Consider the following 23624-nt stretch of genomic DNA (forward strand, 5'->3'; position numbering starts at 1 on the left):
TTTTAGATTTTATTTATTTATTTGACAGAGACACAGCGAGACGGGGAACACAAACAGGGAGAGTGGGAGAAGGAGAAGCAGATTCCCTGCTAAGCAGGGAGCCCGATGGTGGGGCTCGATCCCAGGACTCTGGGATCATAACCTGATCCGAAGGCAGACGCTTAACACCTGAACCACCCAGGTGCCCCTAGAATCTGTGCTGGGTTTTTTTTTTTTATTATTCTTTTCAACGTAACAGTATTCATTGTTTTCGCACCACACCCAGTGCTCCATGCTCTTGACACTATATTCTACTGCCAGTTTTAGGTGTGATCATAACTTAGCAAGACAGAAGACCACACTGAGCTGCAGGAACAGATCGACTCTCTGATTTCTCAGTTTTCTCCTTCTAATAATACATGCAGGACGAGGCTTAGATGAGATTTAAGGTCCTTTCCTGCTTTATAAATCTATGATTTTTTTTTCTTTAATACTTGTAAGAACGTAGGTTCTTTATTTTTTTTTTAAAGAATTTATTTTATTTATTTGACAGAGATCACAAGTACGCAGAGAGGCAGGTCGGGGGGGTGGTTGGTGGGAAGCAGTCTCCCTGCTGAGCAGAGAGCCCTACTCGGGGCTCGATCCCAGGACCCTGAGACCATGACCTGAGCTGAAGGCAGAGGCTTAACCCACTGAGCCACCCAGGTGCCCCCATAAATGTTCTTTAAAAGTGATATTAAATATGTATGAATTTCTTTAAAAGGCATTCTTGACATGCTTGAAATTCGGTTTTTTTTGTTTTGTTTTTTTTTGACACGCTTGAAATTCTTGACATGCGTGATTGGATTCTAAAGGGGGAACAGTTAGAAAGTATATATTGATGCAGTTCAAAATTTGGATATGGACTATACATTTTAAAATACTGCATATAAATAAGAAATATTTTCAAAATTGTATTATGGTTATGCAGAAGAATGATTTTATCCTCAGAGGTAAGTGTGGGGGTGACGTGTCATAATATCTGTAATTAACTCTCAAATGGTCAGTGTATGTATGGAGAGAGAGAGAAAGCCACGTACAGCAAATGTGGCCAAGCCAGTGAGTCAAAGTGAGGAGTATAAGGCTGTACATCGTACTGTACTTATAATTTTCACAAAGATTTTAATTTTTAAAAAATAAAAGATTAGAGGGGCGCCAGGGTGGCTCAGTTGTTGAGCATCTGCCTTCAGCTCAGGTCATGATCCCAGGACCCTGGGATTGAGCCCCACATCGGGCTCCCTGCTCTGCGGGAAGCCTGCTTCTACCTTTCCCTCTCCCTCTCCTACTCCCCTGCTTGTGTTCACTCTCTCACTCTCTCTCTCTCTCTGTCAGATAAATAAAATCTTTTAAATAAATAAATAAATAAAATAAAATATTAGAAACAAAAGGCAGTCTTAAACAATTTGGGTTCTCATCCCATATGGTGTTTTCCTAATTCTGAGAAGATACTGAATATCTTCTTGGTGATCAAAGAGGGTACACATTCCTAAATTGCTTTCCATAAAGATTATATGAAATTATACTTCCGTTAGCAACATGTGTCTCCAGAACCTAGACAGGAATCATTCGAGACTTGGTTTTCTGAAGATTAAAAATTTCTTCACCTTGTGTTTTTTAGGGGGATTTTGGCAATTGCTTGGAGCATGGCAGATCCGGAATTGTTGCTGAGCTGTGGAAAAGATGCTAAGATTCTCTGCTCCAACCCAAACACAGGAGAGGTGTGAGGAGGAACCATTTCTCAGACTATAACTACTACATATATCTTTTTAAGATTTTATTTATTTATTTGACCAAGAGAGACAGTGAGAGAGGGAACACAAGCAGGGGGAGGGGGAATGGGATCAGCAGGCTTCCCGGTGAGCAGAGAACCCGATGCGGGGCTCCATCCCAGGACCCCGGGATCATGACCTGAGCCAAAGGCAGCTGCTCAATGACTGAGCCACCCAGGCACCCCACTATTATATATGTTATCGGTTGCTGAATAAGAAAATTTCCATATGGATTCTTTAGCGCTTTAGTATAATTAAGGACATGGACATAGAGGTGTGTGCGAAATGTTAATCTAGGAGAGAGTTTATCGGGAATATTATTTAACCCTCACCTGTTTCGTCCAAGAAAGTCAGCCATTGAAATAGTATATTCGAAATTAGTAATCGTCCCCTACCCCCCATTTCTAAGAAAAGGTGTTGACCCACACTCAGAAATACTTGGTTTTATTTATTTATTTAATATTTATTTAATATGTGATCTCTGTGTTTTAAAGCAGGAGTGTTCAAGGTTTGGGACTTTTTCCTACCTTACCATTCCTGAAGAGCCTCTCTGATTTTTGGAAATCAAAAGTTGTATGTTTTTAATTTCTCTTCTGAACTATACAGCAGGAATATACTTTATAATATTTGTCATATGTTCTATATGTAGAAATTTCGATGTGGGAAATTTACTTCTTTTCAATATAAATGTTATATAAATATAATTTAATTGCTTTTAATTGCTTTAGGTTAAATTAATGGGCAAAAAAATCTCAAGTATTTTAAAAATTATTTTTCTCAGTTGAATGAATGGTTTCCCTCTTTTCAGTATTGGGCAAGAGACCATAGATTTTTGTTTCTAGGTTTTATTTTTTACTTCACTTTTTTAGAATTTTATGTATTTGTTAGGGAGAGCTCACACACCAGTATGGGGGAGGGGCAGAAGGAGAGGGAGAAGCAGGCACCCCTCTTTTATAGGTTTTAATCTATAGAAACAAGCACTTTGTCATTTGTGGTTTTAAGTTTTCTAAAAGAAGATAGAATCGTTAAAGTTAGGGGAGATAGGAAAAAAATTAAAGTAAGTTTTCCCTCATATGTTTGTGGACCAAATAATAAAATCTTGCATTTTATACTGTGCCTTTCCAAGTGAGTTCAAAATCATGGAAATTATTGTTCTAATTTTATCTGTTCTATGATTTGATAAAATGTATTTTGTTTATGATTAGTTGTGTGTGCTTGGACTTTGAAGCCATAAACTTTTAGCACATGCTGGAAATAAAAAGTTTATTAGATTTTTTATTCAAGTGCAAATTAGGAATAGAACAATGATTTAAAGAACACGAATAGTGAGTCTTATTGACCAATGTAAGCCTTAAAGGTGAGTAAGCTAGGTACCTTTTTGCTTAATTCTGTTTTCTTCTAAAACAGAACATTTAAAATACCCCACAAAGTCAAAGTTAGTTTGACTTTTTAAAACCATAAAACCGGGATGCCTGGGTGGCTCAGTCGGTTAAGCATCTGCCTTCAGCTCAGGTCGTGATCCCAGGATCCTGAAATCTAGCTCCTAGTCCAGCAGGCTCCTTGCTCGGCAGGGAGTCTGCTTCCCTCTCTCCCTCTGCCCTTCCCTGTGCTCATGCTTGTGCCCTTTTCCTCTCTCAGATAAATAAAATCGTTAAAAACAGACATAAAACCTATCCTCCTGTGAGCATCAGTTACCATCACACTGAGTTAGCAATAATTATTACATTGTAAAGGTTTTATATCAACCACTTGTTTACAGTTTTTCTATATTTTTCTCCTTCTAAACTGTTTATGCTGAACCTGTTTGCATTCTGCAGTCATATAAATGGTATATACATGGTTTTGCCTGACTGAAAACCAAATTTCTCAGTGAATTCTTCCTTCTTGAGGTTATTGTTTAACTGTGGTCTTCAGCTAGCCTACATGTAGCCTACATATGATTGTCTGGATCTTGGCAAGCAAAAAGAGTTGGGCAGGAGACCGTTCTCTTTTAGAGTTTTTGTTCTGATTTGTTCTGATTTGTTCTGGTCGTTCAGATGTATCTGCTGCGACCACCTCAATAAAAACAGAAAAACCTTAGTTTTTAATATGTACTTGTTCTAACTCTGGTCACAACTCTGAAGAAGCATTCACTTTTATCGTAATAGCTCACCATAGTGGACTCCTTTTGTACTTTAAATGAATTTTTACGCTTGTTTTTCCTGGTTCAACATACTTTCTAAAAGGAAGTGTTTCATTAAGCTGCACACGTCGGTCATACTCGTTCAGGTGTTTTGGCTGTCGAGTGGCTATACTGTTTTTGACCCTTGTTGTTGTTGCCTAGGTGTTGTATGAACTTCCCACCAACACACAGTGGTGCTTTGACATTCAGTGGTGTCCCAGAAACCCTGCTGTCTTATCAGCGGCTTCCTTTGATGGGCGGATCAGCGTGTATTCCATCATGGGTGGGAGTGCAGATGGCTTAAGGCAGAAACAAGTTGATAAGGTAATACGAAGTGTTAAAATTTTCAATTATAACACTTGAAAAATATCTTATTGTTTAATTATTTTGAAGATGACTTTACCAATCAGGGCTACTGATTAATTGGATGCTTGTGATAAAAATATTTCATGGGTATGACTTGAAAACATGTAACAATCTCGTATAAGTTACAAATTCTCATGTAATTATATTTTTTAGCTTTCATCGTCCTTTGGGAATCTTGATCCCTTTGGCACAGGACAGCCCCTTCCTCCATTACAAATTCCTCAGCAGACGGCTCAGCATAATATAGTGTTGCCTCTGAAGAAGCCACCCAAGTGGATCCGAAGGCCTGTTGGAGCTTCCTTTTCTGTAGGTGCATCCGTTTCTGCGGTCGGTCAGCGCAGAGGCCTTCTTTTGGTAAAGTGCTCTTAGAGGGTCACTCAGGTGGAAGAGGATTGAGATGTGTTCGCAAGTTTTTCTTCACTCAAAATGGCTTCTCAGAAAAAATGGGAACTTTTTTTTTTTTTTAAATTGTGGTAAGATATAGATGACATAAAATTGACCACGCTAACCATTTAGAAATTCACAGTTCAGTGGCAGTAAGTACATTTACTTTCTTGTGCAACCTTTACACTGTCCATCCCCTTACTAAACTACTTTCCTTCTTCATCTCTCCTTCCTTCAGTCTTTTTTTTTCTTTGGAGGAGGGTATATCTGTGTATTCTTCCTCCCTTTATTCCTTCCTTCTAACTTTTTTTTAATTGCCAATTTCTTTTCTTTTTTATAGTAAAAATACATAGAATTTGTATAGCATAGCATACAAATAGCTATACAACAGCATACAAATTCTATAGCATAGAATTTGCCATTTTAGATGCGCCTGGGTGGCTCAGTCGTTAAGCGTCTTCCTTCGGCTCAGGTCATCATCCCAGGGTCCTGGGATCCAGTCCCACAAGGGGCTCCCTGCTCAGCAGGAAGCCCGCTTCTCCCTCTCCCCCCGCTTCTGTTCCTTCTCTCAATGTCTGTCCTCTCTCTGTCAGATAGATAAATCTTAAAAAATGGTGTGCCTGCATGGCTCAGTGGGTTAAGCCTTTGCCTTCGGCTCAGGTCATGGTCTCAGGGTCCTGGGATCGAGCCCCACATCGGGCTCTCTGCTCAGCAGGGAGCCTGCTTCCCCCTCTCTCTCTGTCTGCCTCTCTGCCTGCTTGTGATTCCTCTCTGTCAAATAAATAAATAAAATCTTTAAAAAGAAAGAAGGAAGGAAGGAGATCTGTAATACATTGAGGGCATCTGAGGTGGAAGAGGCGGCATTTCCCCGGACCTTGAAGAGAAATGCAGTTGAGTGTGTGCAAGTTAGTAAAACAAATAGCTGAGAAACTGTGAGGCACAGTAAAGAGGAGGTTTTCTCTAGAAGGCCGGTGGTGTGAAGAACAGTGACTGGAGGCTGGGGTCAGATCGTGGAGTACGGGAGACGGTATCAGCTGCTTTTATCCAGAGTGAGAGCTAGTAAGGCCCAAGTTCTTTTCCGTTGGCACGTTTTTCAGTAAGCACACTTGTTGGCCTTCTCCTTGTGGTCCCCACTGACTTTGTTCATTGTTCCGTTCCCAGTTCGGAGGCAAACTGGTTACCTTCGAGAACGGCCGAGTGCAGGCCCAGCAGGGGGCTGAGCCGCACCAGCACGTGTTCATCAGTCAGGTGGTCACAGAAAAGGAGTTCCTCTGCCGGTCCGACCAGCTGCAGCAGGTCGTGCAGTCGCAAGGGTTCGTCAGTTACTGTCAGAAGAAAATCGAGGCTTCTCAGACTGAATTTGAAAAAAATGTGTGGTCCTTTTTGAAGGTAAAGTTGAGATTAAAACAGTTTCATTATCTGCAAATTTAACTCTTCTCAATTATATTCTCATTCCATTCCTAACTAAAGAAAGTATTGCAGGACTGTGATTTCAGGAGCTTTCTGATTTGAGATTAAAGAAACCTTACGAAGAGCATGTGACCATAATTTTGGGTCAGGAGCTCTTCCCTCTGCTTTGAAGAGCCTAGTATGAAGTACCTTTTCTAGAAGTAAAAACGACATGGTAGTTATATTTAAGTGAGAGATATTTAACATTCAGCAGACCTGTCTTAACGCTATGTAACACAGAGCTTAGTTTAATAAAAATGAGATTTAATTTCTTTAGTAGATCCAGTTATGGAAAATGGGAAGAGAGGGAAAGCATAGGGGAGAGAGGTTGGAGGCATTTCTCACTCCTTCTACCGAGTCGCATTTATGACAAGAGGAAATAGAGTTTCTGGTTGGTCGTTCTGCCTCCTCTGGAGTGTCTGTTTCTTGATACTAAATTTTCCAAAGAGATCTTAAATGCAGTAAGGTTAAATTCTGAAATTACAGAATTTTATATTTTGTAATCATTCATGTGGGGAAAGAGTTTTAGGACATTGAGTGTTCCGTGGAGTGTTGCGTTTTGCACACCTGTAACCATCGGACGTGAGTTCGCTTGTATTTAAAGAAATTATAGTTTAAGGGTAAGCTTTGGGACGCCTAGCTGGCTTAGTAGAGCATTCAACTCCTGATCTCAGGGTCTTGAGTTCAAACCCCGCAGTAGTCATGGAGCCTCCTTAAAAAGTAAAATAAAAGTAAGCTTCATTTGACAAGGATGATTAGTAACTAGTATGCTACTATCAAAGAAAACTATATGGGGGAATCTTTCTTACAGTGAGCCTTTTACGTAGTAGATGTAGAAAGCTTTAGTTGGTAACAGTAGACTTTAGTAGACTTTATTTTTTATAATTTCTAATAATGCTATTTGCAATTTGATCAGGTAATTAAAAATTTAAGACATGTCTTTATTTCAAGATTATGTCTTCTTTAAAGGTAAACTTTGAGGATGATTCTCGGGGAAAATACCTTGAACTTCTAGGATACAGAAAAGAAGACCTAGGAAAGAAGGTAAATTTCTGGGGAAGTTAAAAGGCTGTGCTTATGCAAGTAAAATATTTATGTAGCCTAAGTGTTCTTTTTATAAACTTCTATACAGGTAATCTCAAGTCATTCAATAAATATTTAATAAGAATTTGTTTGGTTACCAGAGTTCCAAGTACATATCGTTAAATTCCACCTTGTACCTGGATTTAAAAGCTGCCAGAACCGCCTGGACCCCAGACTCGATTTAAAGAGCTGTGTCGTGTCAGGTAGAATTGGGCCTTGAAAGAAAAGAAGCCGTCAACTTCAAACACTGGAAATAACACTGAGATTTTAAGAGGGTGCTAAACCAGTGGCCCTGAGGGAAAAGAAAACAAGGGAACTGTTAGAGACCACCCCGTGTTCACTATAGCTTCCGTGGTGGAGTCAAGTCCTGGTCCAGATGAGCCCAGTTTTCGGCTCTCGCCGTTCTTGCCTTTAGTCTGGCATTTCCAGACTCTATGAGGTTTGTCCAGCCGACAGATAGCCAGTAAACATTTTGGAACAAGGGCAAATTATTGTACTGAACCTGAATAAGCAAAAGTCCAACTGAGTCACTTAACATTTTAACTTAGAAGAAGATTCCCTTTTAAAAAGAGAGAAAGTCGTCCTCCCGTTGGACAGCTTTCTTCTCCAAGAGGGGCTTCGTTACTCCTTCCACAGCACTGACGGGAGCGGCCCGAGAAATACTCTGCCTCTGGAACCTTGAAGGAAGTGTTTTAGATTCTTCACGTAATTTGTCTCAGCCCTTTGTTGTTCTTTGAAAGCGACTTGAGTTTTGAGTTTTCTGTAGCGCAGAAGGTGGGACCGCACAGCCCCGCAGCTTGTTGGCTGTGTCTTTGCTCATGCCTTTCGATTTCGTTGTATTTAACTTTATTATTAGTCTCAACTTCCTGGTGCTTTAACTTTTACAGGTTTGTAAGAGGTCAGTGTGAAAGTTTTACTAAATGTCTAATAGCAAAAATGAGGAAATAGAATCTGGTTGTCAGAAAACTTCTAGTAGCAGTTCTTTCTGTAGTGAGAACTGGAAGGAAGTTTTTAAAATTAATTATAGCTATTTAAAAGGAAGTAGAAGAAAACATGCTTGTTTTGAGGTTAGGTTTGGGTTGAATAGCAGATTCTATTCTTACCGTAAACACCCCCCCATGCCCCTGATCTGAACTTTGGTGGATTTTTGCCGATGAAGATGGAGAAAGTGGTGAGCATTTGCAGAATTCCGTGTAGTAGGCGAGTTGTTGTTTTCATTTCAGATCGCTTTGGCCTTGAGCAAAGTGGACGGACCAAATGCGGTAAGAAGGCCTTTAAAAATAGCTACTTCCAAAAGTTTGTCTTAGGTCATAACACAGAAGGAAATGTAATTCCAGATATGTGTCTGTTTTATTGCCTTACAGTGTAAAAATGAATGCTGATGTAGGTATTTTAAAGTGAATTCTCATTTTAAAATAATGTACATTTAGCTGGTAGAGAGTATTCCTTTCTCTTGATGATACTTGAATTTTGCAAGAGGAGAAACAATATCAGTGACTGCTCAGATATTTAAGGTTAAGATCTTTGTTCCTGGGGGACATTTGATAGGAAAAAAGGAAAGGTCCTAGCAGTAACGGCTCTTTGCTTTTTGTCTAATAGTATTTCTTAAGTCAATATACCTCGTATACTGAGTGTTGCTTCTTACGGTGAAACGAGCTCTAAATGTTGTTGGTTGGGTCTTTTGTCTGTCTTAGTCACTAATACTCTTTTAATGCTACATTCTTCAACTTCCCTTGTAATTGTTTTGTGTACCAAAGGCTCTTAAAGACTCTGACCAAGTAGCACAGAGTGATGGGGAGGAGAGCCCTGCTGCTGGAGAGCAGCTCTTGGGAGAGGTACTGATTTCTTTCATTTCTCATTGCACTGGGAAAATATGTGATACCTGTTTATCTCACATTGAAATATGGAAAATTTGCTTAACTACTGTTCCAAAATGAGTTTGGAATATATTGTTTTCTTAGAGATTTTTCAGGTAGGAGTCTATTTACTTGTTTGGGAGAAGGATCGTCTATGAAATCTTTAGTTCTTTCACCTAGCTTCTGGAATATATGATTTAAAATTAACAGTTGACATGAGATTGACCTAATTTGGTCAGATGGATATCAGCGCGTCAGAATGAAAAGAGATCTTGCTCAGAAATCCATGGTACATTGCATGGAAAGCTGATGTTTTTCCTTGACACCTCGTATTTACAGCCCGCTATCAGTGGCAGAGATTTCTAGATTAGTCTTGAACTTTGAATCCAGGTATAGAATTTTTCACTAAATAAACTCGTGATTTACTGATTGTCATGAGAAATGTGTCACAAGTTGTAGTTGACAATTTTTATAACCAGTTAAAAAGAGTCCTTGAACACAGAGTTGTATCACTGATTTTTCTTCCTTTTGTTTTTCTGTTTTTTTTAACCATTACTAAATAATTCTGTAATTTCCTTGCTTTCTAATTATATTTCATCTTGGAAAATTAATTAATAAGTTCTTGTCTCTCATCTCATCTTTGACTTGTTCCTTCTTTCTGATATGGAGATAGCCTGACTATAGAATGTTTCTCACAATCCTTAGAGAAGTTATAAAAATAATTCATCAGTAAATTTAGACTTTTACAAGATAATTATTAAAAAACACTTTCCATAGAAATAGATGTAACATTTATTTAATCTGAGAATAAAGAATATGAGTAAAATCTTTATAAAAATTTGAATTTTGGTAATACCCATACAGAATTGAAGGATACATTCAAGGAATGTACTTTGATCTATGTACAATTAGACTAACTATGTATTATCCAGTAGAGGACCATTTGGAAATACACTTACAAATTAATAGCAAAATAATATGTACTTAACAAAACGGTAGTCACCAATGTGTACTTTCAGAGTATTTTAGAGTAAAATTCTGTTTACCTTGATGATGCTATTTGTTTATGAGACACAGTAGTTTATACATTGAAAATGCTCAGCATGTAATAAACCATTTTCTCAGCCTTGTATTTCAGGAGTCCATGAATAAGGGTTTATTATTTGTTTCTTCAAAGACAAATTTTAAAAATTGTGAGTTAATAAAAAAAAGAAAAGGTTTTTTAGTAAGTTAGTGAATATAATCAGATCAGTGTCTGATTTATTTATTGTGAATTTAATGTGAATAACCAGCTCTAAAATTTTTTTATTTAAGCTTTAAAGTTCTAGAATGCTTCTCTTTAGGGAAAGAATTAAGGTTATGGTTATTCCCCTGTAATAGTATTAACTCATTAAACATTATTTACAGATGATGCTACGCTGTGCCCTGTACTAAAATTCCTAAATCCAAAAATGCCCCAGACCTCGAATACTGGGCACTTACATTCGCATGTGAGGTAACAGGAGCAGAGAAGATAGGTATTTTATCTCATGCAAGACAGCTATGTTTTTCCTTAAAAATTTCTCTATAATCTCTGATACATTTTATTTTTGTCTTCTTGTGAATTTTTATACATAGAAAGCATTTAAACTATTTGCCAGCAATATACCTTCCTTATGTTTCTTTTCTTCTAAAGAAAGAAAATATAGACTTTCTTTCTATTCAGTCTTACAGGTAGTCTCAAGTTTCTAACAGAACTGTGTATCTTTTTACCAGACCAGCCTGCTGTTGCAGGTATGACTCAGAGAATACAAAGTCTGCACTTGAACTTGAGTATATTCTTGTAGTCTTTTTTTTCCCATATAGTCTTTTATACAGCATTTGTATAAGGGCACCAGGTGGTTTTTTTTTTCAAGACTGATTCATTTAAAATAAAAAGACCTTATAACTAACCCTAATGATTGGGCAGAAGTTTTGAGACACACGGGAAATTTTAGATGTATAGCAGCAGGGTTCATTTAAAGTCCAAATATGATAAAATTAGGAAAATGTATTTTGCATGTCTCAAGCTATTCTTATTTGAAGTGTCTAGGAAAACAACTTCTTCAGTAATTTCTGAGCTACCGGTAGTAGATACGTACCTTAAGGCTTTTTTTTAAAACATTATTCCTGATGACCTTGTATTTTATTTATGATTGTATCGTGGGAGTTAATACTTAGGAAAGTCTTGGATCTGAGAACGTTTCTGGAGTAACTTGGCATGTCGTCTAGTCAGTAGGTGAATAGTTATATATAAATCTTGTTTGGCCAGTAAATTACTCCAGTTTCATTCTGGCTAAATTATTGTCCTTTCCATCTCTTCAGTGCGTTAAAGAGGGAAAACAAGAATTTGAATTTGTGCCATCAGCAGGAGGAACATTTAACATCTCCATCAGTGGGGGTAAGTACCTATTCCATTTTGGTTTTTAGCAATCTGAAAGCAAGTAATCCCTAAGTTTAGGTTACAAATGTTTTATCCCAAGTGGTAGAGGGTTGAAAAGAAGAACTTACTTACATTTACATACTTAGTGTATGTAATTGGTCTCTTGGAGCTAGAGGTATGTTCTGACATCTATGTGATAAAAGAACTGTGTAACAGTCTCTATTATTCCCGTGTAAACAATCTGAAAAATGTGTTATTTGACCTGATTTCACTTACATGCATCTCGTATATTTCCATAGACCTCAAAAACTTTTGTTAGAAATTAGTCCACTGGTAATATAAAGAAATTAGCATTATTTTCTCCCTTTGTGTGTGCATGCCAAAACTGATATGTGTAGGATTTTCTCTTGTAACAAAAACTTGATTTAACTTGCGTGTGTTATTTCCTCATTGCAGATATTGATGGTTTAATTACTCGGGCTTTGCTGACGGGTAACTTTGAGAGCGCTGTTGACCTTTGTTTACATGACAACCGCATGGCCGATGCCATTATACTGGCCATAGCAGGTGGACAAGAACTCCTGGCTCAAACGCAGAAAAAATACTTCGCAAAATCCCAGAGCAAAATTACCAGGGTATGTTATTTTAAAAATAGATAAACTATAACGCTTACCTAATTATAAAAGCACTACAGCCTTACTAAAGATAACTGAAATGCAGGAAACAGTCAAGAGCAAAAGACCCACTCAGAGTTCCTTGTGCCAGGAATAGTTATTGTCGATAGTTGGCACTGTTACTGTTTTATTTTTGTGTTTTGTGTATGTCACTTTTTCAATGAAAAGTACTTTTCATTTTTTTATTGTAGAAAAGTTGGAATATAGAAAAATTTAAAGATAAAAATGTTAATTTTAAAATTCTCATTCTTCCATCAAATTGGTGTATATCCTTTGAACCTCTTTTTATGTATTTGTAGAATTTTTAAAAATAGGATCAGGACCCCATATGTGTGTATGTGTGTAGTTTTGTTTGTAGATATTGCCACTTACATTATAAATGGTTTACCATTTCATTTAAGATTCTTATAAAAAATTTTTATTGCTCTATAATGTTTTTTAATAAGGATATATTATTTCTCTTTGTTTAGGCAGTTTCTCATAACAAAGATAAACATCTTTGTTGTGTGAAGGGATTTTCTGTGATTTCCAATTAGTGAATGAGGCTGTAAGTCCTAAGGAAGGAATTTTTGGTGCAGAGAGTTTGAGTATTTTCAAGCCCCTGCTTAATGTTGCTAGATTTATTTCGGTAAAAGTTACCTGGTGTTCGGTCCAGTCAGCATTGGTCGCTGCTGGCCTCCGCTGCCTTATCTCCTGTCCCTCCCTCCCCTGTTATCTTTCAGCCACGCCGTCTGCCTTTCATTTTCCTTGGACACCCTATGTGCCCCTTTCTCCCTTGGGACTTTGTACCTTGTGTTCCCTTGCCCTGGAATGTCGTTTTTTTCTTTGCTTTTTTTTTTGGTTTGCTATAAATTCTGGTCAGTTAGCGTACGATGGGATACCAGTCTCAGGGGCTTCCGTGCTTCCATGCAGCGCCCGGGGCACTCCTCATCCCCACCACCGGTTTGCCCATTCCTCCCATCTGCCTGCTTTCTGGAAACCAGCAGTTTGTTCTCTGTCGTTAAGTCTCTTGGTTTGCCCCCCCCCCCTTTTTTCTTCCCCTTTGCTTATTTGTTTTGTTTCTTAAATTCCACATATGATTGAAATCCTGTGGTATTTGTCTTTCTCTGACTTGTTCTGCACAACATAATACTCCTCAGCTCCGTCCCCATCAGTGCATCGGGCAAGGTTTCATTCTTTTGAATGGCTGAGTCGTCTTCCGTTGTGCGTATAGTATAGTCTACCTTTTCTTTATCCCACCATCGGTCAGTGGACGGTTGGGCTCTTTCCATGATTTGGCTGTTGTGGATAATGCTGCTAAAATGTCAGGGTGCATTTCTCCTTTCAAATCAGTATTTTTGTGTCTTTGGGTAAATACCCAGTAGTGCGATTGCTGGGTCATAGGGCAGCCCTATTTTCAACTTTCTGAGGAACCTCCATGCTGGTTTCCAGAGTGGCTGCACCAGCTTGCATTCCCACGGACAGTGTGGAGGCTTCCCCTTTCTCCGCATCCTCGCCAACACCTGTTGTTTCCTGTGTTGTTGATTTTAGCCATTCTGACTGGTGTGAGGTGGGATCTCACTGTGGTTTTGATTTGTATTTCCCTGGTGATAAGTGATGTTGAGCATCTTTTCATGTGTCTGTGGGCCATCTGGATGTCTTCTTTGGGAAAACGTCTGTTCATATCTTCTGCCCATTTTTTAATTGGATTATTTTGGGGGAGTTGTTGAGCTATATCAGTTCTTCATATATTTTGGGTACTAACCCTTTATCAGATATGTCATTTGCAAGTATCTTCTCCTGTTCCATAGGTTGTCTTTTAGTTTTGTTGATTGTCCTTCGCTGTGCAGAAGGTTTTTATGTTGATGGAGTCCCAATGGTTTATTTTTGCTTTTGTTTCCCTTGCCTCAGGAGACATATCTAGAAAGAAGTTGCTGCAGTCTATGTCAAAAGGGGTACAGCTTGTGTTCTCCTCTAGGATTTTTATGGTTTCCTGCCTTATATTTAGGTCTTCCATCCATTTTGAATTTATTTTTGTGTATGGTGTAAAAAAGTGGCCCAGGTTCATTATTTTGCATTTTGCTGTCCAGTTTTCCCAACACCATTTGTGGAAGAGACTTTTTGTTTTTGCCATTGGATAGTCTTCCCTGCTTTGTTGAAGATTAGTTGACCCATGTAGTTATAGGTTCATTCCTGGGTTTTCTAGTCTATTGCTCTGTATATCTTTTTATGCCAGTACTGTATGTCTTGATGACTATAGCTTTATGATATACCTTGAAGTCAGGAATTGTGATACCTTCAGCTTTGCTTTTCTTTTCAAGACTGCCTTGGCTCTTTGGGGTCTTTTGTGGTTCCATACAAATTTTAGGATTATTGTTCTAACTCTGTGGAAGTGCTGTTGGTATTTTGATAAGGATTACGTTAACTGTATGGATTTCTTTGGGTAGTGTAGACATTTTAACAGTATTTGTTCTTCTAATTCATGAAATGGTATATCTCTCCATTTCTTCGTGTCATCTTAAGTTTCTTTCATCAGTGTTTTATAGTTTTCAGAGTACAGGTCTTTTACCTCTATGGTTAGGTTTATTCCTATGTATTGTATTATTTTTGGTGTAGTTGTGAATGGGATTGATTCCTTAATTTCTCTTTCTAGTACCTCAGTATTGGTGTATTGAAGTACAACCGATTTCTGTATGTTGATTTTGTATCCTGTGGCTTTACTAAATTCCTTTATCAATTCTAGCGGGTTTTTGGTGAAGTCTTTGTTGTTGTTTTTTTAAGATTTTATTTATTTATTTGACAGAGATCACAAGTAGGCAGAGAGAAGGTGGGAAGCAGGCTCCCTGCTGAGCAGAGAGCCCGATGTGCAGCTCAATCCCAGGACCCTGGGATCATGACCCAAGCCGAAGGCAGAAGCTTTAACCCACTGAGCCACCCAGGCACCCTGTCTTTGGGTTTTCTGCATAGAGTATCATGTCATCTGCATGCATAGTATAAGTTTGATTTCTTCTTGCCAATTTGGATAACTTTTATTTCTTTTTGTTGTCTGATTGCTGAGGCTAGCACTTCCAGTACTATGTTGAATAAAAGTGGTGAGAGTGGACATCCCTATCTTGTTCCTGACCATAGAGGAAAGCTTTTAGTTTTCCCCCATTTTGGATGATACTACTTGTGAGTTTTCATATATATGGCCTTTATTTTACTGAGGAATGTTCCCTCTAAACCTACTTTATTGAGGGTTTTTAACATGAATGGATGTACCTTTTCAAATGCTTTTTTCTGCATCTGTGGAAAGGATCATATGCTGCTTATCCTTTCTCTTACTGATGTGATATATCACATTGATTGATTTGTGAATACTGAGCCATCCTTGCAATCAGGAACAAATCCCACTTGACTGTGATGAATGACTTTTTTAATGTATTATTCAATTCAGTTTGCTATTCTTCTTCTTTTTTTTTTTTTTTTTAGATTTTATTTATTTACTTGACAGACAGAGATCACAAGTAGGCAGAGAGGCAGGCAGAGAGAGGAGGAAGCAGGCTCCTTGCTGAGCAGAGAGCCCGTTGCAGGGCTCGATTCCAGGACCCTGGGATCATGACCTGAGCCAAAGGCAGAGGCTTACAACTGAGCCCCCCAGGCGCCCCTCTCATAATATTCTCTTATAAGTGCCTGTATTTCTGTGGTGTAGTTTGTTACTTCGTCTCTCTCATTTGTGAAATTTTATTTATTTGGGTCCTTTCTCTTTTCTTTTTGTAAGTCTGGCTAGTGGTTTATCAGTTTTATTAATGTTTTCAAAGAACCAACTCCTGGTTTCATTGATCTGTTCTATTGCTTTTTTTAGTTTCTATATCATTGATTTCTGCTCTAATCTTTATTATTTCCTTCCTTCTTCCGGCTTTAGGCTCCGTTGTTCTTTTCTAGTTTCTTCAGGTGTAAAGTTAGGTTGCTTATTTGAGATTTTTCTTGCTTCTTGAGGTAAGCCTGTATTGCTGTATACTTCCCTGTTAGAACCATTTCACTGCATCCCAAAGGTCTTAGACCATTGTGTTTTCTCATCTTCATTTGTTTCCACGTACTTGTTTTATTTTTTCATTTCCTGCTTGACCCATTCGTTGTTTGGTAGCATGTTATTTAACCCCCTTGTATTTGTGATCTTTCCAGATTTTTTTCTTACCATTAAACTTACCATTTAATGGCATTGTGGTTGGAAAAGGTGCATAGTATGACTTCATTCTTTTTATATTTGTCAAGGCCTGTTTTGCGACCTAATTAATATATGACCTCTTCTGGAGAATGCTCCGTGTGCACTTGAAAAGGACGTGTATTCTGCTGTTTTAGGATGGAAAGTTCTGAGTATATCGGTTAAGTCTCCTCCTCTGCCATCTGATCCAGTGTGTCATTCCAAGCTGTGGTCTCCTTGTAGATTTTCTGTTTAGACCTGTCCATTGATGGGAGTGGGTTATTGAAGTCCCCTACTATTTTTGCGTTATCATCAATTAGTTCTTTTATGTTTTTATTGTTTTATATATTTGGGTACTCCCATGGTGTGGTGCATAAATATTTATAATCGTTCTATCTTCTTGTTGGATTGTCCTCTTTATTATTATGTAGTGTCCTTCTTTGTCTCTCGTTACAATCTTTGTTTTAAAGTCTGGGCTAATATAAATATTGCTTTTCCAGCTTTTCTTTTGATGTCCATTTTTGTGACAAATGTTTCTCCACCATCACTTTCGATCTGCAGGTATCTTTAGGTCTAAAATGAGTTTCTTGTGTGCAGCGTATAGGTGGGTCTTGTTTTTTAATCCAGTCTGACACCCTGTATCTTTTAATTAAGGTGTTTAGTCTATTTACATTCAAAGTAATTATTGATAGGTATGTACTTATTGCCATTTTATTGCTTGTTTTGTGGTTGTTCCTGGAGATTTTTCTCTGATCCTTTCTTTTCTCTTTTTCTTTTTGCTGATTTTTTTCTTTAGTGATATATTTGGATTTCTTTCTCATTATTCCTTGCATGTTAATTAGTGGTTTTGATCTGTTGTTGCTGTTATGTCTGTCTGTAGCCTGTTCTGCATATAGCAGTATGAAGTTGATGTTTGAACTCTTTTGTTCTGTTTTTGAAGTGTTTTGCGACCTAATTAATATATGACCTCTTCTTTTTTCCTCTCCTCCCCATTGTTTATATATGTTATATATGTTATTTTATTTTATATCCGTGTGTGTGTATGTTTTCCTTGACTCATTTTCAACGTCTGGGATATTTAGGATAATTGGATGGTTATCTAGTTGTGTTCATAGGACAAGCCTAGGGTCCTACTCCTCTGCCGTCTTCCTGTTTTCTGACCTCTTTCCTTCTTGATGAAGTTGGTTCTGACTTTATGTCTCACATGCACTCAGAACATTTTTCCTGATCCATCAGACCAGGTCATGTTTTCCTGTTAGAAGTTTTTTTTTTTTTAAGATTTTATCTATTTATTTGACAGAGATCACAAGTAGGCAGAGAGGCAGGCAGAGAGTGAGGAGGAAGCAGGCTCCCCGCGGAGCAGAGAGCCCGATGCGGGGCTCGATCCCAGGACCCTGAGATCATGACCTGAGCCGAAGGCAGAGGCTTTAACCTGCTGAGCCACCCAGGCGCCCCACTGTTAAAAAGTTTTGATTAGGGGCGCCTGGGTGGCTCAGTGGGTTAAGCCGCTGCCTTCGGCTCAGGTCATGATCTCGGGATCCTGGGATCGAGTCCCGCATCGGGCTCTCTGCTCAGTGGAGAGCCTGCTTCCCTTCTTCTCTCTCTGCCTGCCTCTCTTGTGATTTCTCTCTGTCAAATAAATAAAATCTTAAAAAAAAAAAAAAAAAAGTTTTGATTACACCCTTTACTTTTCCTTCCCAGCCTATTTATATAATATGCTTCTTTGATTTTTTTTTTTTTTTGAGAAAAAATAACCATCTTATGTCATTTGGTTCAAGGATATACTTCACTTTGCTGCTGCTTTATTCTGCATGAAATACTGTGAATAGTAGTTTTGAATGATATGATTGATTAGCCAGAGTTAATTTTTACTGATACACCAAAGACTTTTAATTCTCCCTTTAATTTCCTTTCTTAAGCTAATTACTGCAGTGGTGATGAAGAACTGGAAAGAAATTGTCGAGTCTTGTGACCTTAAAAATTGGAGAGAGGCTTTAGCTGCGGTGTTGACTTACGCTAAACCAGATGAATTTTCAACGCTTTGTGGTAAGAAAATGAGCCTTATATTTATATCTATATCATGTATATGGTATAGTATATTTTAAATAAAATTATTGACAGATCGTATTAGAGATTTTTGCAAACCATCTAATCACTTGATAACAATAAATTCTCATTTGAATGCTTTTCTCAGAATTATGAACTATATTCTTTCTCCATACCTAGTCATTATTTTTACTGATTTTGGCTTTAGGCAGACCAGACTTGGGATCTTGCTTCTGCCACTTATTAGCTCTGTGACCTAGGAAGGATTACTTTCTAAGCCTTAGTCTATTATTTGTAAAATTGCATATAACCAGATTTCACTTAATAAATATTAGCAGCAGGGGCGCCTGGGTGACTCGGTTGTTTAAGTGCCTGCCTTCTGCTTGGGTCATGATCCTGGGGTCCTAGGATCAAGCTCCAGATCAGGCTCCCTGCTCAGTGGGGAGTCTGCTTCTCTCTTTCCCTCTGCTGCTCCCCCTACTTGTGCTCTCTTTTTATCTCTGTCAAATAATAAAATATTTTAAAATAAATAAAATATTAGCTTGATAAAATTAGTAATTATAGCATTTGAATGGAAATTACAAATTACCATTAAAGGCCATGACTATACTGGTGGCTAAGGAGTGATACTCCTTATTTGTAAGAAAAAAAACTTCAGGCCACTGGTATAAGAAAAACCAACCACTTGCTACCTTGAAAGCATTATGAGAATATGAAAGTTACAAGGTGTTAACTTTATTATCATAAGTAATTTATAGTGGTCCTACCTACCATTTATGTTCCTTCTAAATGTGCCATATTACATCTACACAAACAGAGATACGATGAAATGGAGTTAAATGTTCGTTAGGGTTTTTCTGTTCAAATATTGTTCCCCTTTATTATTTTTTAATATAATAATAGAAGTTCATTCTATAGCTAGGTATATAGAATCTTGTCAAGCCATTTATTATATACAATTAGTCACACGCGTCTTTTTGCTTATTTGACAGAGAGAGATCACAAGTAGACAGGGAGGCAGACAAAGAGGGGAGAAGCAGGCTCCCCGCTGAGCAGAGAGCCCAAAGCGGGGCTCAATCCCAGGACCCTGAGATCATGACCTGAGCTGAAGGCAGAGGCTTAACCCACTGAGCCACCCAGGCGCCCCTACTTCCATTCTTTTAACTGATAAATATTTACTGGGCATTTACATAATAGTGATTTTGTTTCTATCTACTACTCATTGGTTGTGTGAAGTTTAATTCATACTTCTGAAAATATTATTGGTTTTCTTACAACTTCATATACAGATTGCTTTGAGCCTAATCTCATTTTGTTTTCCGCTTGATCTTTAGATCTTTTGGGAACCAGGCTTGAAAGTGAAGGTGACCGTCTCCTGCAGACTCAAGCGTGTCTCTGCTATATTTGTGCAGGGAATGTAGAGAAACTGGTTGCATGTTGGACTAAAGCTCAAGATGGAAGCAGTCCTTTGTCCCTTCAGGTTAGTACCTTTGAACAGAGGTGCTTCCTTTCTTGTGCTGTCTTTCACTCTACTTACATTCTAGAAATTGATTTGTTCCAGAAGTTCATTGCTTTCCTTTGTTATCTATGTTTTAGAAGTTCTTTTGCTGGATAATTTATAAGTCTTCGTAGTTTGGAGGGGCAAAGTATGAAATGATGGAATAGGTACAGTGGGGTCGCAGCTGTTTGTGAAGTCAAGGTTGTAATTGGGTAGTTAATGGGGGGAAGCAGATGGCGATAGGATGGAAACAGCCCTAGAGTTTACTTCTTTTTCCTCATGTTTCTCTCCTGCTGCCTCTGGTGACCCTGTCTGCCTTGGGCAAGGAATGGGAGGCATCCCCAGTACCAGCAGAGAATAGATTAAGATATTCATGGTTAAGGGAAAAAGAAAGTAAGGTGTAAGTGGAATCCCATGTAGCACTACAGCCTGGGCAAGAGGGGAGTAAAAAATATGGGGACTCTTCTCGGCCACTGGATGACTATATATTTAGATACTCTTTTCCAAGCATGTAATCAACAGAGTGTCATAATACTTCATTCAAATATGTTTCTTTTTTTCTCTGGAAAGAGATTTTCTCAACAGAGTTGTTACTTTAAAGCTCACTCTATTAAAACTGAAAATCTGGTAGGAAATCAAGGCTTTCCTTCTAAGTGCTTCTGAGGAAAAGCACACTTGCTTTATACTTCTGGACCTGTGGACCTTTGAAAGGCAGGTAGTAGGATATTCTTATGCTTTATACTTGAAGCTCCCTGTTGTTGGAATAATTCGTATCGAAGAGCAACATGAGAAACTTCGGGTTGAAATAGTAAAGCTCATTGGAGGTCACCTCACAGCAGTACTGTTTCTATAGTGTAGCTAGGACGGTATCTTTAGTCAGAGTTCGTTTTATACCTGCTGGAACTCACCTTCTGCCTTTGGGTATCTGCCTGTCACTTTCACTTTGGATATTTGCCTACTTTAGTTCACAAGACGAGTATCTGGCCATTTAAGGATATTTAGGAGAAGGTGGTAACTTTACGCCTTATCCGTAAATAAGAGCCCTTCTTCCTCCTTACAGTTTACCTAAGTCATGGTCAGCTGTTGCAGACATTTTTAAGAAAGAGGGTAACATGATGTACTTCTAGTAGGTTTTAGAAACCTTCGTAACTCTTTGTCTTTTCTTGCCTTCTTTCATGCACATCTTGGTATCTTTGTCTGGTTCTCCGTCCCTCTCTCCCTTCTTTTTCTCATTTAGGATCTTATTGAGAAGGTTGTCATTCTGCGAAAAGCTGTACAACTCACCCAAGCCATGGACACCAATACCGTAGGAGTTCTTTTGGCTGAGAAAATGAGTCAGTATGCCAATTTGTTGGCAGCCCAAGGCAGCATTGCTGCGGCCTTGGCTTTTCTTCCTGAAAACACCAACCAGGTAATTAGAATTGACCATTTTTCTTCTTTTAATGTGTGAATAAGGTGAGTCCAGTAGGTGGCAGTCGGGATTGAACGTATCGCTAGGTAGAGTGTTTTAGAGCAGCTGAATCTCTCTCATCTGACTATAGGTGAATGTTACTGCAGTTATTCAAGGGTCATTTAAGGTATAACCAGACAGTATCAGAAAGATAGGATACTCTTGTAGTATAATAGATCCTTTGTACTGAGGGGCATACTATTTGAGGAAAATAAATGGGGAAAGGACCAACTTTTTGTTTCTTAAGCCAAATGCTGATTCTTTGTACAAGGAATCTTCTGTGTTGAAAGCTATAACTATTTAATACTTAACCAAACATGTGGGGTTGTGGTTTTAAAATGCCAGCCCAGACATAGATACTAGTGAAGAAGTTCATTTCATATACCATTCTATTCTGATATTTTCTGGGGACTTTGGGGGCGGCGTGGGGGGGGGGCATAGGGAAAGGTAGAGAGAGAATCCTAAGCAGCCTCCATACCCAGCATGGAGTCCGACATGGGGCTCCAACCTATACCCCTGAGATCATGACTGGAGCTGAAATCAAGAGTCAGACGCTTAACCAGCTGAGCCACTCAGGCGCCCCAGGACAAGTATATTTTTAAAGTACTCAAAGTACTCAAAACACAATTACATTTCTAATTTAGTGTCCTTATTTGGTATCCATTAAAATGGGCTTTTTCTTTTTATTTATTTATTTATTTATTTATTTATTTATTTTTTCAGCGTAACAGTATTCATTGTTTTTGCACAACACCCAGTGCTCCATGCAGTACGTGCCCTCCCTATTACCTACCACCTGGTTCCCCCAACCTCCCACCCCCGCCCCTTCAAAACCCTCAGGTTGTTTTTCAGAGTCCATAGTCTCTTATGGTTCGCCTCCCCTTCCAGTTTCCCTCAACTCCCTTCTCTCCATCTCCCCATGTCCTCCATGTTCTTTGTTATGCTCTACAAATGAGTGAAACCATAAAATGGGCTTTTTCAATGCAGTGGAATTCAGTAAGAGACTATGTAGTGATGGACATGATTGCTAGGATTCTTTTCCTGGGGGGGTTTCCAAGTCCAAACTGAATATAGACCAGTAAACACCCAATTCCCAAAGTGATACCTACTGTGAATGAGGTAGTCGGGCTGTGGAAGCACGGAAGAGGGCACTCTACAGTTAATAATGGAGCACGGTGGAGATTAGGGTGGGATTTGAGGGCGGTTTTCCACAAGTAGGATGTTTATATATAATCTGTATTGTGTGTCTGACAGAGCATAATTTTGAGCCTTAAAGAATTTTGTTTCCGTACTTTTTATTATAAACTTTACTTAGTTTTTAATGGATTTTTAAAAATATTTTCAGTATTTTGTCCTGTGGGATTATCAATACATTTCCTTGAGTGATTTCATTGAGTAAAAATACTTACATCTGTGTTCCACGATTGTGGAGGTAGAACTAGTTGGTTTTTTTTGTTTGTTTGTTTGTTTTTTTAAAGATTTTATTTATTTATTTGACAGAGAGAGAGATCACAAATAGGCAGAGAGGCAGGCAGAGAGAGAGGAGGAAGCAGGCTCCCCGTGGAGCAGAGAGCCTGATGCGGGGCTCGATCCCAGGACCCTGAGATCATGACCTGAGCCGAAGGCAGCGGCCTAATCCACTGAGCCACCCAGGCGCCCCAGAACTAGTTGGTTTTGAACACACGCACATGTCACATCTTTCTAAGCTGTGTATGAGAATATAGGTAGAATAGAAGACATAGACTTTATGATGACTTTGGCATAATAGTTTTATGCCTCTTTACGTAATAAGACTCCATTATTAAATTGTAAGACCGTTTAAGAGTAACTTAATCTAAAACCTTTAGATCTTTTAGGCTTAGTATTAAACTCTTTATTTTAATACCGTTTATAACTGCGTACATTTTCTATACCTTATTCTTTGTGTTTTCTTTAGACTTTTAAAGAACATTATGTAAAAATAAATAATTTCAAAGTTGCTGTCTTCTGTGTATCTCAGTAGACCCTTAAGTATTTTCCGGGGAATATGTTCAGAGACTCTGTGATATCATTATAGTATTTGGTTTTCCTCCCTGATGGGCAATAAAGTATATCTTCAAGTTTAAATGACAGCTTTAAACCTTTAAGGAATTTATAGAAATGTATGATTTTGAAAAAATATTATAATCAGTTATTGCTGAAATATTTTAACATTACTTTTTTTGGTGTTGCTTGTCAATACCTAGAACATGTACGTGGTCAACTCACACTTGTAGATCTATATAATCATAGATCTGCATAAGCTACTGTGAGTGTGACAGCTTACTC

The 23624-nt window shown here is 38.3% G+C and overlaps 1 protein-coding gene across 18 annotated transcripts in view; it reads left to right on the forward strand.

Moving 5' to 3' along the window:
- Positions 1-23624, forward strand: part of SEC31A (SEC31 homolog A, COPII coat complex component) — a 75529-nt gene that overhangs the window by 21232 nt on the left and 30673 nt on the right. For 11 of the 18 annotated variants that reach the window (XM_045995759.1, XM_045995776.1, XM_045995784.1 and 8 more), the window contains 12 exons: positions 1637-1736; positions 4111-4272; positions 4468-4620; positions 5860-6087; positions 7117-7191; positions 8454-8492; positions 8988-9065; positions 11430-11505; positions 11944-12122; positions 18243-18369; positions 19704-19849; positions 21105-21278. In XM_045995759.1, the coding sequence (XP_045851715.1) occupies positions 1637-1736; positions 4111-4272; positions 4468-4620; positions 5860-6087; positions 7117-7191; positions 8454-8492; positions 8988-9065; positions 11430-11505; positions 11944-12122; positions 18243-18369; positions 19704-19849; positions 21105-21278 (1537 nt within the window). The remainder of the gene's footprint in view (positions 1-1636; positions 1737-4110; positions 4273-4467; positions 4621-5859; positions 6088-7116; positions 7192-8453; positions 8493-8987; positions 9066-11429; positions 11506-11943; positions 12123-18242; positions 18370-19703; positions 19850-21104; positions 21279-23624) is intronic. The other 7 variants (XM_045995816.1, XM_045995841.1, XM_045995857.1 and 4 more) reach the window with 3 other exon arrangements.

The sequence above is a fragment of the Meles meles genome, chromosome 2 (assembly GCF_922984935.1).
Source record: "Meles meles chromosome 2, mMelMel3.1 paternal haplotype, whole genome shotgun sequence".
Classification (NCBI taxonomy): Eukaryota; Metazoa; Chordata; class Mammalia; order Carnivora; family Mustelidae; genus Meles; species Meles meles.